Below are 12009 nucleotides of genomic sequence, written 5' to 3'. Positions count from 1 at the left end.
ACTATAGTCCACCAGGCTCCCGTGTCCATGGGATTCTCCTGGCAAGAATGCTGGAGTATTGCTGTGCCCACCTCCAGGGAATCTTCCTGACCCAGCATCTCTTAAATCTCCTGCATTGGTAGGCAGGTTTCTTTACCACTGGCACCACCTTGGAAGCCTATATTTATCAATTTGGCTGCTTTGTAAAGAATGGATTGACGGATTGTAGAGTGGAAGCAGGGAGATAGGTTATGAGGCTTTTTCTGGTGTCCAGGAGAAAGGCCCTGGAATTTTGGATGGGTGCCATGGTACTGGAATTGGAGAGGAGTGGATAGACTTAGAATATATTTTGAAAGTAGAGCTGATAGGGTTTGCTGATGGATTCGATGTAGATGGATAAAGGGAAGGGAAGAATAGAGGATGAATTCTATGCTTTTGGCTTGAGCAACTGGATGGAGAGTGGCAACATTTACTGGCATGGGAATAATGAAGGAATAACAGGTTTTGGAGTGATGAAAGCCAGAGTAAATCATAGGTATGTAGTCATGTGAAAAAGTGTAACTTTTTATGAATGTAATCCTGCCTCTGGAAGTCTCTGCTGATGGTTCCATTCTCTTTATAGGACATGGCTAAATGGAGCCACCTTTCCTGTATAGACACGAGAGGCCTGCTGTGGCACACTGAGCTGCTTAGAAGTGGTAGCCCTCCTCTGCCAAGAGGCAGCATTCACTCTTCTCTCAACCTGAATTTTTATGTTCCACTTTGTTCTCTCAGTTGTGGTAGTATAGTTGGTCTAATCTGGCCATACTCTTTCATGGGATCCATGCTGTTGGTCAGCTGGAGTTAGTTTGAAATAGTTAGGGTTGGATACCGCATGCTCTGACTGGGCCCATGGACTCAAAAGAGGAATTTTCAGAGGGTGCTGTGCTCCTGAACCTCAGCCTTGCCAGTGTGGAATTGGCAGGCAACTCTGCAAAAATGGTAAAGGACTCTGTGTATCCTTCTGTGACCCCTTTCTTCTCTAATGCAAGAGTAACCCCAACCCTAAATCATTCATTAGGGCTGAGTAGTACTACAGCATATGTATGATCTTTTTTTTTTCATTCATTTTCTTATTTTTCCTACTGAAACAACAGCCAGATTGTTTCTAATTTTTTGCTGCTATAAATATCTCTTTCCCAACATTCCTCCTAACTTCCAAGCCTAACCTAGAAACTCATAAATTTATTATGATAATCAGTTCAGTTCAGTTCAGTCACTCAGTTGTGTCCAGTTCTTTGTGACCCCATGAATCGCAGCACGCCATGCCTCCCTGTCCATCACCAACTCCCGGAGTCAATCCAAATTCATGTCCATCAAGTCGGTGATGCCATCCAGCTACCTCATCCTCGGTCATCCCCTTCTCCTCCTACCCCCAATCCCTCCCAGCATCAGAGTCTTTTCCAGTGAGTCAACTCTTTGCATGAGGTAGCCAAAGTACTGGAGTTTCAGCTTCAACATCCATCCTTCCAATGAACCCCCAAGACTGATCTCCTTTAGGATGGACTGGTTGGATCTCCTTGCAGTCCAGGGGACTCTCAAGAGTCTTCTCCAACACCACAGTTCAAAAGCATCAATTCTTTGGTGCTCAGCTTTCTTCAACAGTCCAACTCGCATGTCCATACCTGACCACTGGAAAAACCATAGCCTTGACTAGACAGACCTTTGTTGGCAAAGGAATGTCTCTGCTTTTTAATATGCTATCTAGGTTGGTCATAACTTTTCTTCCAAGGAGTAAGCGTTTTTTAAATTTCATGGCTGCAATCACCATCCGCAGTGATTTTGGAGCCCCCCAAAATAAAGTCTGACACTGTTTCCACTGTTTCCCCATCTACTTTCCATGAAGTGATGGGACCAGATGCCATCTTAGTTTTCTGAATGTTGAGCTTTAAGCCAGCTTTTGCACTCTCCTCTTTCACTTTCATCAAGAGGCTTTTTAGCTCCTCTTTACTTTTTCCCATAAGGGTGGTGTCATCTGCATATCTGAGGTTATTGATATTTCTCCTGGCAATCTTGATTCCAGCTTATGCTTCTTCCAGCCCAGTGTTTCTCATGATGTACTCTGCATATAAGTTAAATAAGCAGGGTGACAATATACAGCCTTGATGTACTCCTTTTCCTATTTGAAACCAGTCTTTTTTTCCATGTCCAGTTCTAACTGTTGCTTTCTGACCTGCATATAGGTTTCTCAAGAGGCAGGTCAGGTGGTCTGGTATTCCCATCTCTTTCAGAATTTTCCACAGTTTATTGTGATCCACACAGTCAAAGGCTTTGGCATAGTCAATAAAGCAGAAATAGATGTTTTTCTGGAACTCTCTTGCTTTTTCGATGATTGATCTCTGGTTCCTCTGCCTTTCCTAAAACTAGCTTGAATACCTGGAAGTTCATGGTTCACGTATTGCTGAAGCCTGGTTTGGAGAATTTTGAGCATTACTTTACTATCGTGTGAGATGAGTGCAATTGTGCAGTAGTTTGAGCATTCTTTGGCATTGCCTTTCTTTGGGATTGGAATGAAAACTGACCTTTTCCAGTCCTGTGGCCACTGTTGAGTTTTCCAAATTTGCTGGCATATTGAGTGCAGCACTTTCGCAGCATCATCTTTCAGGATTTGAAATACCAACTAGCAAATATCTCCTTATGATTATGCATTGCCTGTTAGTTGCTCAGTCATGTCCGACTCTTTGCAACCTCACAGACTATAGCCCTCCAGCTCCTCTGTTCATGGAATTCTCTAGGCAAGAATACTGGAGTGGGTAGCCATTCCCTTCTCCAGAGGATCTTCCCAACTTAGGGATCGAACACAGGTCTCCTACATTGCAGGTGGATTCTTTACCATCTGAGACACCAGGGAAGCCCTGATTATGCATTAGCTGTGGGAAAATGCTGGAAAATTCCTTTGCTGAAAAATGAATTTTGGTAGAGAGAGGTGGAAAAGTGGTTCACTGAAACTGCCATTGTTCAGTCTTCCTAAGTTATCATTAAAACAATTCCTCAGGCACCAGCCACAGAGGTCTCTGCTGCCATCTGGCCTTTCAGGTTTGGCTTTGACAATGATGGATGGTCTAGTCTAGAAAGATCAGCTCAACTGCTCAATCAAACGGGTAAGTTGTACTGAAATTAATTTCAGGCTTTGAGAAACTATTATTGTTACTTTCATTTTGTGCAAGATCATAAGTAATTGGAGGAGGATTTGCTGGGTCTTAGACTAATCTCTTAAAAAGGCTTTACTTTGGTGGGTGGCTACAGGAGGATGAAGCTTCTGTAACCACATCTGTGTTTGCTTGAAAGCAATTAAATAGTGATTCTAGGACAAGGTCTCATTCCGGGTGTCTGCAGGAGAGTCTTGTCATGCCTTTGCTCTTGGAAATGCCCCTGCTGGGGGCTCCTGTCACTTAGGAACCTGCTGTTGAGGACCAGAAAACCGTCAGATTAAAAGGCAGAATGGGGTGCAGTGATGCTTATTTGCAAAGCAAATTGCTTTCAAGAGACTGAGGGCCAGTTTTACTTGTTTCCATTCCCTGGGGCGCTCATCTTTGGATGCTGCTGCTAAGTCACTTTAGTCCTGTCTTTAGTCGTTTTAGACTCTGTGCGACCCCATAGATGGCAGCCCACCAGACTCCATGGTCCCTGGGATTCTCCAGGCAAGAACACTGGAGTGGGTTGCCATTTCCTTCTCCAATGCATGAAAGTGAAAAGTGAAAGTGAAGTCGCTCAGTCGTGTCCAACTCTTGGCGACCCCATAGGCTGCAGCCTACCAGGCTCCTCCGCCCATGGAATTTTCCGGGCAAGCGTACTGGAGTGGGTTGCCATTGCCTTCTCCGATCTTTGGATGAAGCCTCCTTTAAAATATATGGGTGTTTGGCTCTTAGATCAACTAGAGGTCTCTTGCGTGGAGTTATTCCTAAAGATAAGCTTGTCTTCTGAGAAATAGCTGAGGGTTTGTATGATTCTAATGCCGTTAAGAAATTTATTGGGCCCTTAATCATTTAGTACTGATTACAGGCTTCTGCAGCACATCCAACCAGGGTATCTGAATAAATTCACCTCTGTGTCAGTACCATGGAAGTGTTTGCCCAGGAATAAAACACTATTGTATACTGTATTGTTTCCGAACATAAATTAGATATTTGAGAAAGGCATTAAGCATATTTGAAATTTTGGAAAAGATGTGAATATTTGAAAATTTAACAAAATTATGTTTTGATCTTTTCCCCCATTTCCACAAGGTGTCCCATACATTCTAAATATGGTAAATATGTTTTTAGCTCAGATTTGAGCCAGTTCACTTTAGTAAGTCATTAGGAATTACTTGGTTCTTTGGTCTATGACTAAAGGTTTGGGATTACAAGAATCAAGTTTTGATAACTGTTTTTACATTGCTGTGGTTAATCACCACGTCCATTTTTTCCCCGCTGAACAGGTGCAGATTTCATAACAATTTTGGAGAGTGATGCTTCTAAGCCCTATATTGGAAACAATGACTTGACCATGTGGTTAGGGGAGAAGTTGGGTTTCTACACCGACTTTGGTCCGAGTGCACGGGATCACACTTGGGGGTGAGTGTACCTTGAGAATGAATCCTGCATGTATAAAAGACTAGGCAGCATAAGCTTGGAGTGGACAGTTGATATTGTTATGCCTTATCCCTAGGAGTATGTCCCAGTGATGCTTCTTGGGGGATGAGGAGGTGCTGAAGATAGGCATATTCCATCATTGTTTCAGTAGCCTCTCTGTTGCTGGATATTTTCAGTTCTTCACTATTATAAACCATTCCATGTAGGAGCTGAGGTTACAGCACTAAACGTGTCTGCCCCACATGCCGTCCTCATGGAGCTTACATTCCCGTGTGACGAGACAGAAAATAATCATGTACACACAGAAATAGATAAGATAATTTGAGATAGTGGTGAGTGCTGTGTAGAAAAGGAGAGTGGCAGGGTAGGCAGGGCAGTGGGCGATGATGCTGAAGGCAGCGTGGTCAGGAGGGGTCTCTCTGCCCATCCCACAATGGGGAGGACTAGCACCAGCTGTGGGAGGAGCCAGTGTGGACTCGAGGCAGATCATGTGTGGTGTGCCTGAGCACGGGGGTTAGGGGGAACTAGTAAGAAAGGAGGTCAGGAGTAGGCCCTTGGTCTTGTAGGGTCCATAAGCCATGCTTAGCACTGACTTAACTCAGTTTTGATGGAAAACCACTGGAGGATTTTAAACATGGGAGCGGTCTGATCTGGTATACGTGTGTGGAAGATCGTTCCAGCTGTTCCTAGAAGAACAGATTGTTGGGGGCAAGAGTGGGAGCAGGGAGACAGGTGATGAAGTAGAGGTGCTAACACAGGTGAGAAATGACGGTGGAAGCTGTGGAGATGGAGAAGAGGGCACACTCAGGAGCTCTTTCGGAGCAGAGCTGACAGGAATTCCTGATTTGGGGGGTTTGGGGGGGTTTTGTGTTTGATTTTTTTTTTGGTCAAGCTTGTGAGATCTTAGTTCCCTGACTAGAGATCAAACCCAGACCTATAGCAGTGAGAGAACCATGTCCTAACGCTGGACCATCAGGGAATTCCCAGGGCTTCCTGGTGGTTTAGATGTCAGGAAGGGACAAGGGCAGCACCTGGGTTTTTCACCTGAGTCCCTGATAGGAGATGATGCCATTTAGTGGGACAGGAATGACCAGGTGAACAGCAGGATTGTGCTAAGTTCGAGATGCCCTGGGACAGTCAAGTGATGTCCAGTAGGCAGTTGTGGGCAGCTTGGAGGGCCGAGTTGGACAGCAGAGGCTGGGCATGTGCATTCAGGATCATCACTGTAGAGATGGTTCTGTGAGAGAAACTTCACGAGGGGCCACACAGACCATATGTGAAGGCGGGGAAGAGAAGCCGGCTGAGGTCTGAGCTCTGGTCGCCCTTTCCATGTGTAGTTCTCTGACTTAGAGTGAGGTGGGACATGTTTTCCTATCTTTATCAGACCATTTGTAATTTCTAATTTTGTAAATTGTTGCTCTGAGTCCTGGCTGGCAGGATTGTGCATTCCTATATGTGTTGATTAACGTTAGAATTGTTTATGCAGATCAGTTGCCAGAGGAATAATGCAAGTAAGATGGAGTGTGTCCATTTGTGTGGCCCTAATCCCGCCTTTTCGTGTCTCCATGGCACTTATGAGACAGAGTTGACAGTGTTGTGCCTGGTGACACAGTGAGACATGCTGAATAGTCCTCTTGCAGTAAATTGTTCTACAGAAGGTCCCATCCGTCTTTGCCATACTGTTGTTCTCAATGCCCTTCGTGAAATGCTTGAAGTGTGAGCATCCCTAAGAACACATATGCTTAGTTCTGTTGGCATGAGATGGTGGGACCAATAGTGATGCACATGTTTCTTTCCATTCAAATACAGGATTATGGTTTTGTCAAGATACCCAATTGTGAAATCGGAGCATCACCTTCTTCCGTCGCCAGAGGGCGAGATTGCACCAGCCATCACGTTGACTGTCAACGTTTCCAACAAACTGGTGGATTTTGTTGTGACCCACTTTGGCAATTACGAGTGGGTTTCTTTGGTTTTTCTCGTAGTGCACAAATGCCAAAAAATATTATTAACACATTACATTGATTTCCATGCATTGACCTTTCTTATTTTTTTTTTTAATTATTATTCTCAGAGTGGTTTTCTGGGTTTGTTTTTTGGGGGTTTTTTTGGTTTTAAAAATCAGGCATAGAAGAAGTTCCCTGATGGCCTAATGGTTAGGATTCCGGGCTTTCACTTCTGGGGCCTGAGTTCAGTCCCTGGTCTGGGAGCTGAGATCTCACAAGTTTGCATGGTGTGGCCAAAAAAAAAGGAAAAAAAAAAAAATATCAGGCACAGAAACGTTTGAGATGCCTTCAGTCCTTAATGATGTACAAGACAGCGGTGATGGCCATGTTAGCCAGCAATGACTGAGCAGGCACTGTGCTAAGCGCACTGTTGTATTTAATCTACGTATTGTATAACAGTACATAGTCCCATTTAACAGAGAAACTAAACTGAGAGGTTAGATGACTTATCCAACCAGGGTCACACACGCAGGAATCAGGTAGACTTAACTCAGAGCCTTCAAGTGCTTGAAACCCACGGTAAACCAGACTACAGAAAGATGGAATTCCGTTTTTCTAAGGATTACTGCAGTTGGAAGTACCAGAGGGATTTGAGGTACTAAAGGACATTCCTTTACCTGTCATGTCTCCAGTCAGATGAGAGGTAGGCAGAGGAATCTGGCAGGGAGATCAACGTCTCTTTTGATTCTGATAAACCTATTTGGACAACATGGCTTAAGTGTGCCCACATGGACCTGCTAATACATCCATCCCTCCAGTAATACATGATGCCAGCTCTCCCAAAGCAGCAGACCCATGAGGCAGGGACGGAGTCCGCCCTGTCACACTCTCCCTTAGTGAAGAGACTAACACAAGAAAACTCCCTGTTGGCAAACCGGCAGGTTCCGAGGAGAGATAGGAAGGGTTTGAGACAAGCGTTCTTAGTTCATTCTTCCAAACTTGATTTATTAGAAAAATCCTCCCAAGAAGTAAAGGATGAGAGAGAGAGAGAGAGGCCAAGATGGTTTTCTAGGTTGGTTCCCCTCCAAGGAGACATGAGGAATGGGGAATGAGTTTTATCTACAAAGAATAACATTCACAACCAGTGGCTTAGCACTGAATAAATCACAAATAATGCCAACATTATGTTATGAAAGCCAAGATAAAAGTACATAATTTATATTCTACCATACTGAACATCTGGAGAAGGAAATGGCAACCCACTCCAGTATTATTGCCTGGAGAATCCCATGGACAGAGGAGCCTAGCAGGCTACAGTCCATGGGGTTGCAAAGAGGCAGACATGACAGAGTGACTAACAACAATACTGAACATTCTTTAATAGTCACTGAAAACATACGTGTGAAGTGCTTAGTGCTATAAAATATGGCAAATGGGCGTTGTCTGTCTGCATGACACAAAAGGCCACAGAGCTTTACAGTGACACAGAGAACATTGAAAAACAACAAACAAAGGTAGCAGCCAGATTTGTTTGGTTTGGATGAAACTTACAGTACAGCAGAGGGCTACCCTGGCGGCTCAGTGCCAATGCAGGCGATGTGGGTTTGGTCCCTGGGTCAGGAGTATCTCCTGGAGAAGGAAATGGCAAATCATTCCAGTGTTCTTGCCTGGGAAATCGCATGAACAAAGGAGCCTGGCAGGCTACAGTCCATGGGTCCCAAAAGAATCAGACACGACTTAGAGACTAAAACAACAACAGTACAAAAAACCCGAATATTGTTGTATTGTAAGTTTCACCTAAAGCAGGTGAGCACGTCTGCTATCCTCACTTCCTATCACCTCTCTTTTTCTCACAGTGTTATGTGCATCTGTGAAAGTGCGCTTGACTATTTTCTGAAATAAAGTCAGAGCATAAATAATATAAGCCAGCCATTCAAATGTGATTAATGGGGACTGTTTGCTAATTGGACTCTTGCTGGTCTTCTTAGAAATGAGAAGGTGTTTGGAGCACGGATGGTATAGACAGTCCATATCTCTGTAAAAAACTGTTTAAAAAAATGCCTTCTGTTTCTCCTAGCAATTTTCATGTCACAAGTATAGGCCTTCAGCAATCACTCCACTGAGCTTAAATTGCCGTTGAATTGGGTTTATCTTTTGAAAAATAGGCATTTTTGTGTTTAAAGCTGGCAAGGTCTCAACCTAAGAAATAGTTGAACACACTCCTTCCCCTTTTCCCTTTGCTTTCCCCCCGCTGTCTCCTTTAACTCCTTCTGACCTCCTCTGAAATGTGAAGAATAGACTTGAGAGGGAAGAGAAAACGAAAAGACAGCCTTCAAATTGTTTGGAAAAGAGCAGGGAAGAACTACCTTTTCTAACTCTATTAACCGTCTGTTTAAATCTCTGTAACTGACAATAGACCTTTGCTTGCTAGCTTGCTCTCGTGGTTTAATAATGACAACAGCAGCAGCAACGATAGGAACAAACATCTATTGAGGAGCTGCCGCTTCAGGGGGGGAAGTGGTCTGCTTAAATGGAAAAGAACACGAAACTCCAGAACCTGAAATCAGACAATCTGGTCTGAATCCTAATTCAAGGTGTATCCGTCACCAGATTTGTTAACTACCGTAAGTCTCAGTTTTCTTTCTAAATTAGGAGCAATAATCCTACCTATTTCAGAGGATTTTTGTGGGAATGAAATAAGATATATTTATGAATAGTTTTATCATGAAAAGTATATGACTAGAGTCACTGCTCAGTTAATACTGGCCATTATTATGAAACTAAATTGGACACCTCTAAATGTGTGGTACCTTGGGCAGCTTAAAAGATTATTGATCAAACACAAATCAAGCATCTGTCATGTCCCAAGCACAGTGCTTGGTGCAGTCTTTTCCCTTAGAGCCTTGGCTCTTGTCCATGCCCAAGTGACACGAGAAAGTTCACACTTCAAATAGTTTGTAAAGCCATCATTACATGTTTCTGTTGGCCATTGTTTTCTATAACACTACATAAAATTTTTTATTCTGAATAAATATTTAAAGATTTCACTTTCTAGTGATTATGGCTTATAAACATGAAATCAGATTAATATTAAGAATGAATTACAAAATGCGTATGCATGTTATCAGCTGATTCAATGGGATTTCTAAAATTACCGACTATACAAATGTCTTTACAACCAATTAACAGAAAACAGTGGCATTCCTTAATTATTTAGGTATACACCATAACTAAAATTGGTATTATTTTAGGTAATTAACTGAGTCACCACTTAATTACTGTGGTTTTTTTCCCCCTATAACAGGCAGAAATGTACAAAGAAGAACAAATGTACAAACCCATACAGAACCTGTAGTCTGTAGTTATAGTTTTTGTTCTGTTGTAACGTAAACTCAGTGAGTTATAGTTCCCTTGTCTCTGAAAATCAGATAAAATCAGTTTTTTTCAGCCCACATTATAGGGCTATTGGGCTGATTATACATCAACAGATAAGGAAACATAAAACATGCATTCAGTCGCCCTCTGTTTCTCCCTCTCTCCTAGTCCCTCCTCCTTCTTCCTTTATACCTATATATACATACACATTTTAATTATTATCAGTGGATGAAATTTATCTCCTGAGAAAATGTAAAACCAAATTCATAGATTATTTTCTAGTATATATTGCTAAAACATATTTGAATGAAAACTCTATCTGTGGAGCAGTAACTTTGGCAGGCTCTAGACCTGATTTGAATCCCGGCTGTGGGTGTGAAAGGAACAGAATTCACTGCAGACCTAATGAAGGGACTACTTACAAAGATGTTGGAAGGGTCAGGGGAACAGGTAAGAGATGCTAAGGTACTCAAACACTAGTTAACAGTGGAGAATCATTACGATACTTAGGGCTGAAGGGACAGAGAGATACTGTGTTCCCAGAGCCCTCTTTGATCTTGAATCAGAAAAGGGCCACCAGGCATGGAGAATGCAGCTCCTGGAGAAGAAATATCCCAACTTCTCTCTCTTCCTACCTTTTCATCTCCTGCTGGTGCCTTCACTTGGCCAGACCTCACTGGTAATTAGCAGACAAGGGAGCCCATGAGATGAAATCTGCTGGGATCAGCCTCCAGGGCATAGAGAAGAGCTGGCAATGGATCTGGGCAAAGATGTTCAACAAATGGTCATTCTTTTCACTCTTCTACTTCTTGAGACATCTTTTGATAGTGCTTAGCTGTCTGTGCATAAGAATGGATAAGTTTAGTCCTGTCTTCTACTTCAGTGAGTTTTCTCCAATCTTCTCAGCCCTTGGTGATCTCTATCTTCCTTTCCCACTGCTGTTTCTTAACAGTCATGTATTAGCTGTCTCCTGCTTTCCAGGTGGCTCAGTGGTAAAGAATCTTCCTGCCAATGTAGGAGCCACAGGAGACGTGGGGTCAGTCCCTGGGTTGGGAAGATCCCCTGGATTCTTGCTGGGCTAATCCCATGGACAGAGCAGCCTGGCAGGCTGTACAGTCCACGGAGTCGCAAAGAGTCGGACATGACTGAGCAACTGAGCACGCACATTAGCTGTCTTACTCTCTAAATGCCTGTGTTGGTCTGCTGCCTGTTTGCACTTGGATCCATTCCTGGCTCATCTCCCTTCCAGCTACAGATTGCTGGAAACCACATTTCCCATAGTCTGTTGCCTTCTGGCTTCTGAATAGGTTGAGCCAATGTAATGCACTAATGCAAGGCTGGAGGGTTGGAGGAAGGGAGGAGATAGAGTACTTCTCATTCCCTCTCTCTGCTTTCTTTGTTGTCTCTGGCAGCAGCTGAGTCTCCACTGTGGCTCCAACTCCTCCTTCAATGGTAGCAGATCCTTCTAAGTAGCCTTCTCCATAGTACCATTTCGCATCAGCTAGAAACCAGCTTGTGGATTCTGGGAATATCACCTCTTCCTGTTGTCCCTCTGGCCCTCGAGGTGGTAGTCGTTTCTCACTCAACTCCAGTTGCCTCACTGAGTCCTATTTGGCTTCCTGTCACCTAGTAGCCAATCCCCTATATTAAATTCACTTTGTTTGAAATGCCTAGAGTGGTTTCACTTTTCCTCTCTGGATCATACCAACTGTGATATCCCTATTTTTCCCCAGACTGACGATAACCCCCCAAAAGCTTGAGGTACTTGCCTGATCGTCAGTTACACGCTTAGAGTGCTCAACATAATAAAAGCAGCTACTTACCTAGTGTTTGACCAGGAGAGCTGTGGAGGCTTTTAGAAAGTGTTCAGTTGAAAGAGTTGAGTAGGTTAACAAACCTGGTGTGTTCTGTGAATATTAGGATTCTCCCTCTTACTCCTTGATTTTTTTAAACTACTAATCTTTAGCTCTAATACCAATGACCAAGTCTTAAGATTATGAATATAATTTCCTCTGATGAAAAGTTGAACAAATGCTGCTTTTAGTTATTTAGATCCACTCGATTCCAAATGATCTGTGGGGAAAGGTTATATCATT

General features: G+C 43.2%; 1 protein-coding gene across 4 annotated transcripts in view; it reads left to right on the top strand.

Moving 5' to 3' along the window:
- The window catches only part of CWH43 (cell wall biogenesis 43 C-terminal homolog), a 52758-nt gene that overhangs the window by 26806 nt on the left and 13943 nt on the right, over nucleotides 1–12009 (top strand). For 3 of the 4 annotated variants that reach the window (XM_044945880.2, XM_006057493.4, XM_006057495.4), the window contains 3 exons: nucleotides 3014–3119; nucleotides 4439–4574; nucleotides 6402–6551. In XM_044945880.2, coding sequence (XP_044801815.2) covers nucleotides 3014–3119; nucleotides 4439–4574; nucleotides 6402–6551 — 392 coding nt within the window. The remainder of the gene's footprint in view (nucleotides 1–3013; nucleotides 3120–4438; nucleotides 4575–6401; nucleotides 6552–12009) is intronic. The other variant, XM_044945879.2, reaches the window with a different exon arrangement.

Source organism: Bubalus bubalis, chromosome 7, assembly GCF_019923935.1.
Source record: "Bubalus bubalis isolate 160015118507 breed Murrah chromosome 7, NDDB_SH_1, whole genome shotgun sequence".
In the NCBI taxonomy this organism is placed as follows: domain Eukaryota; kingdom Metazoa; phylum Chordata; class Mammalia; order Artiodactyla; family Bovidae; genus Bubalus; species Bubalus bubalis.
The sequence above is the reverse complement of the archived record's forward strand: the minus strand, read 5'-3'. Positions and strand labels throughout refer to the sequence as shown.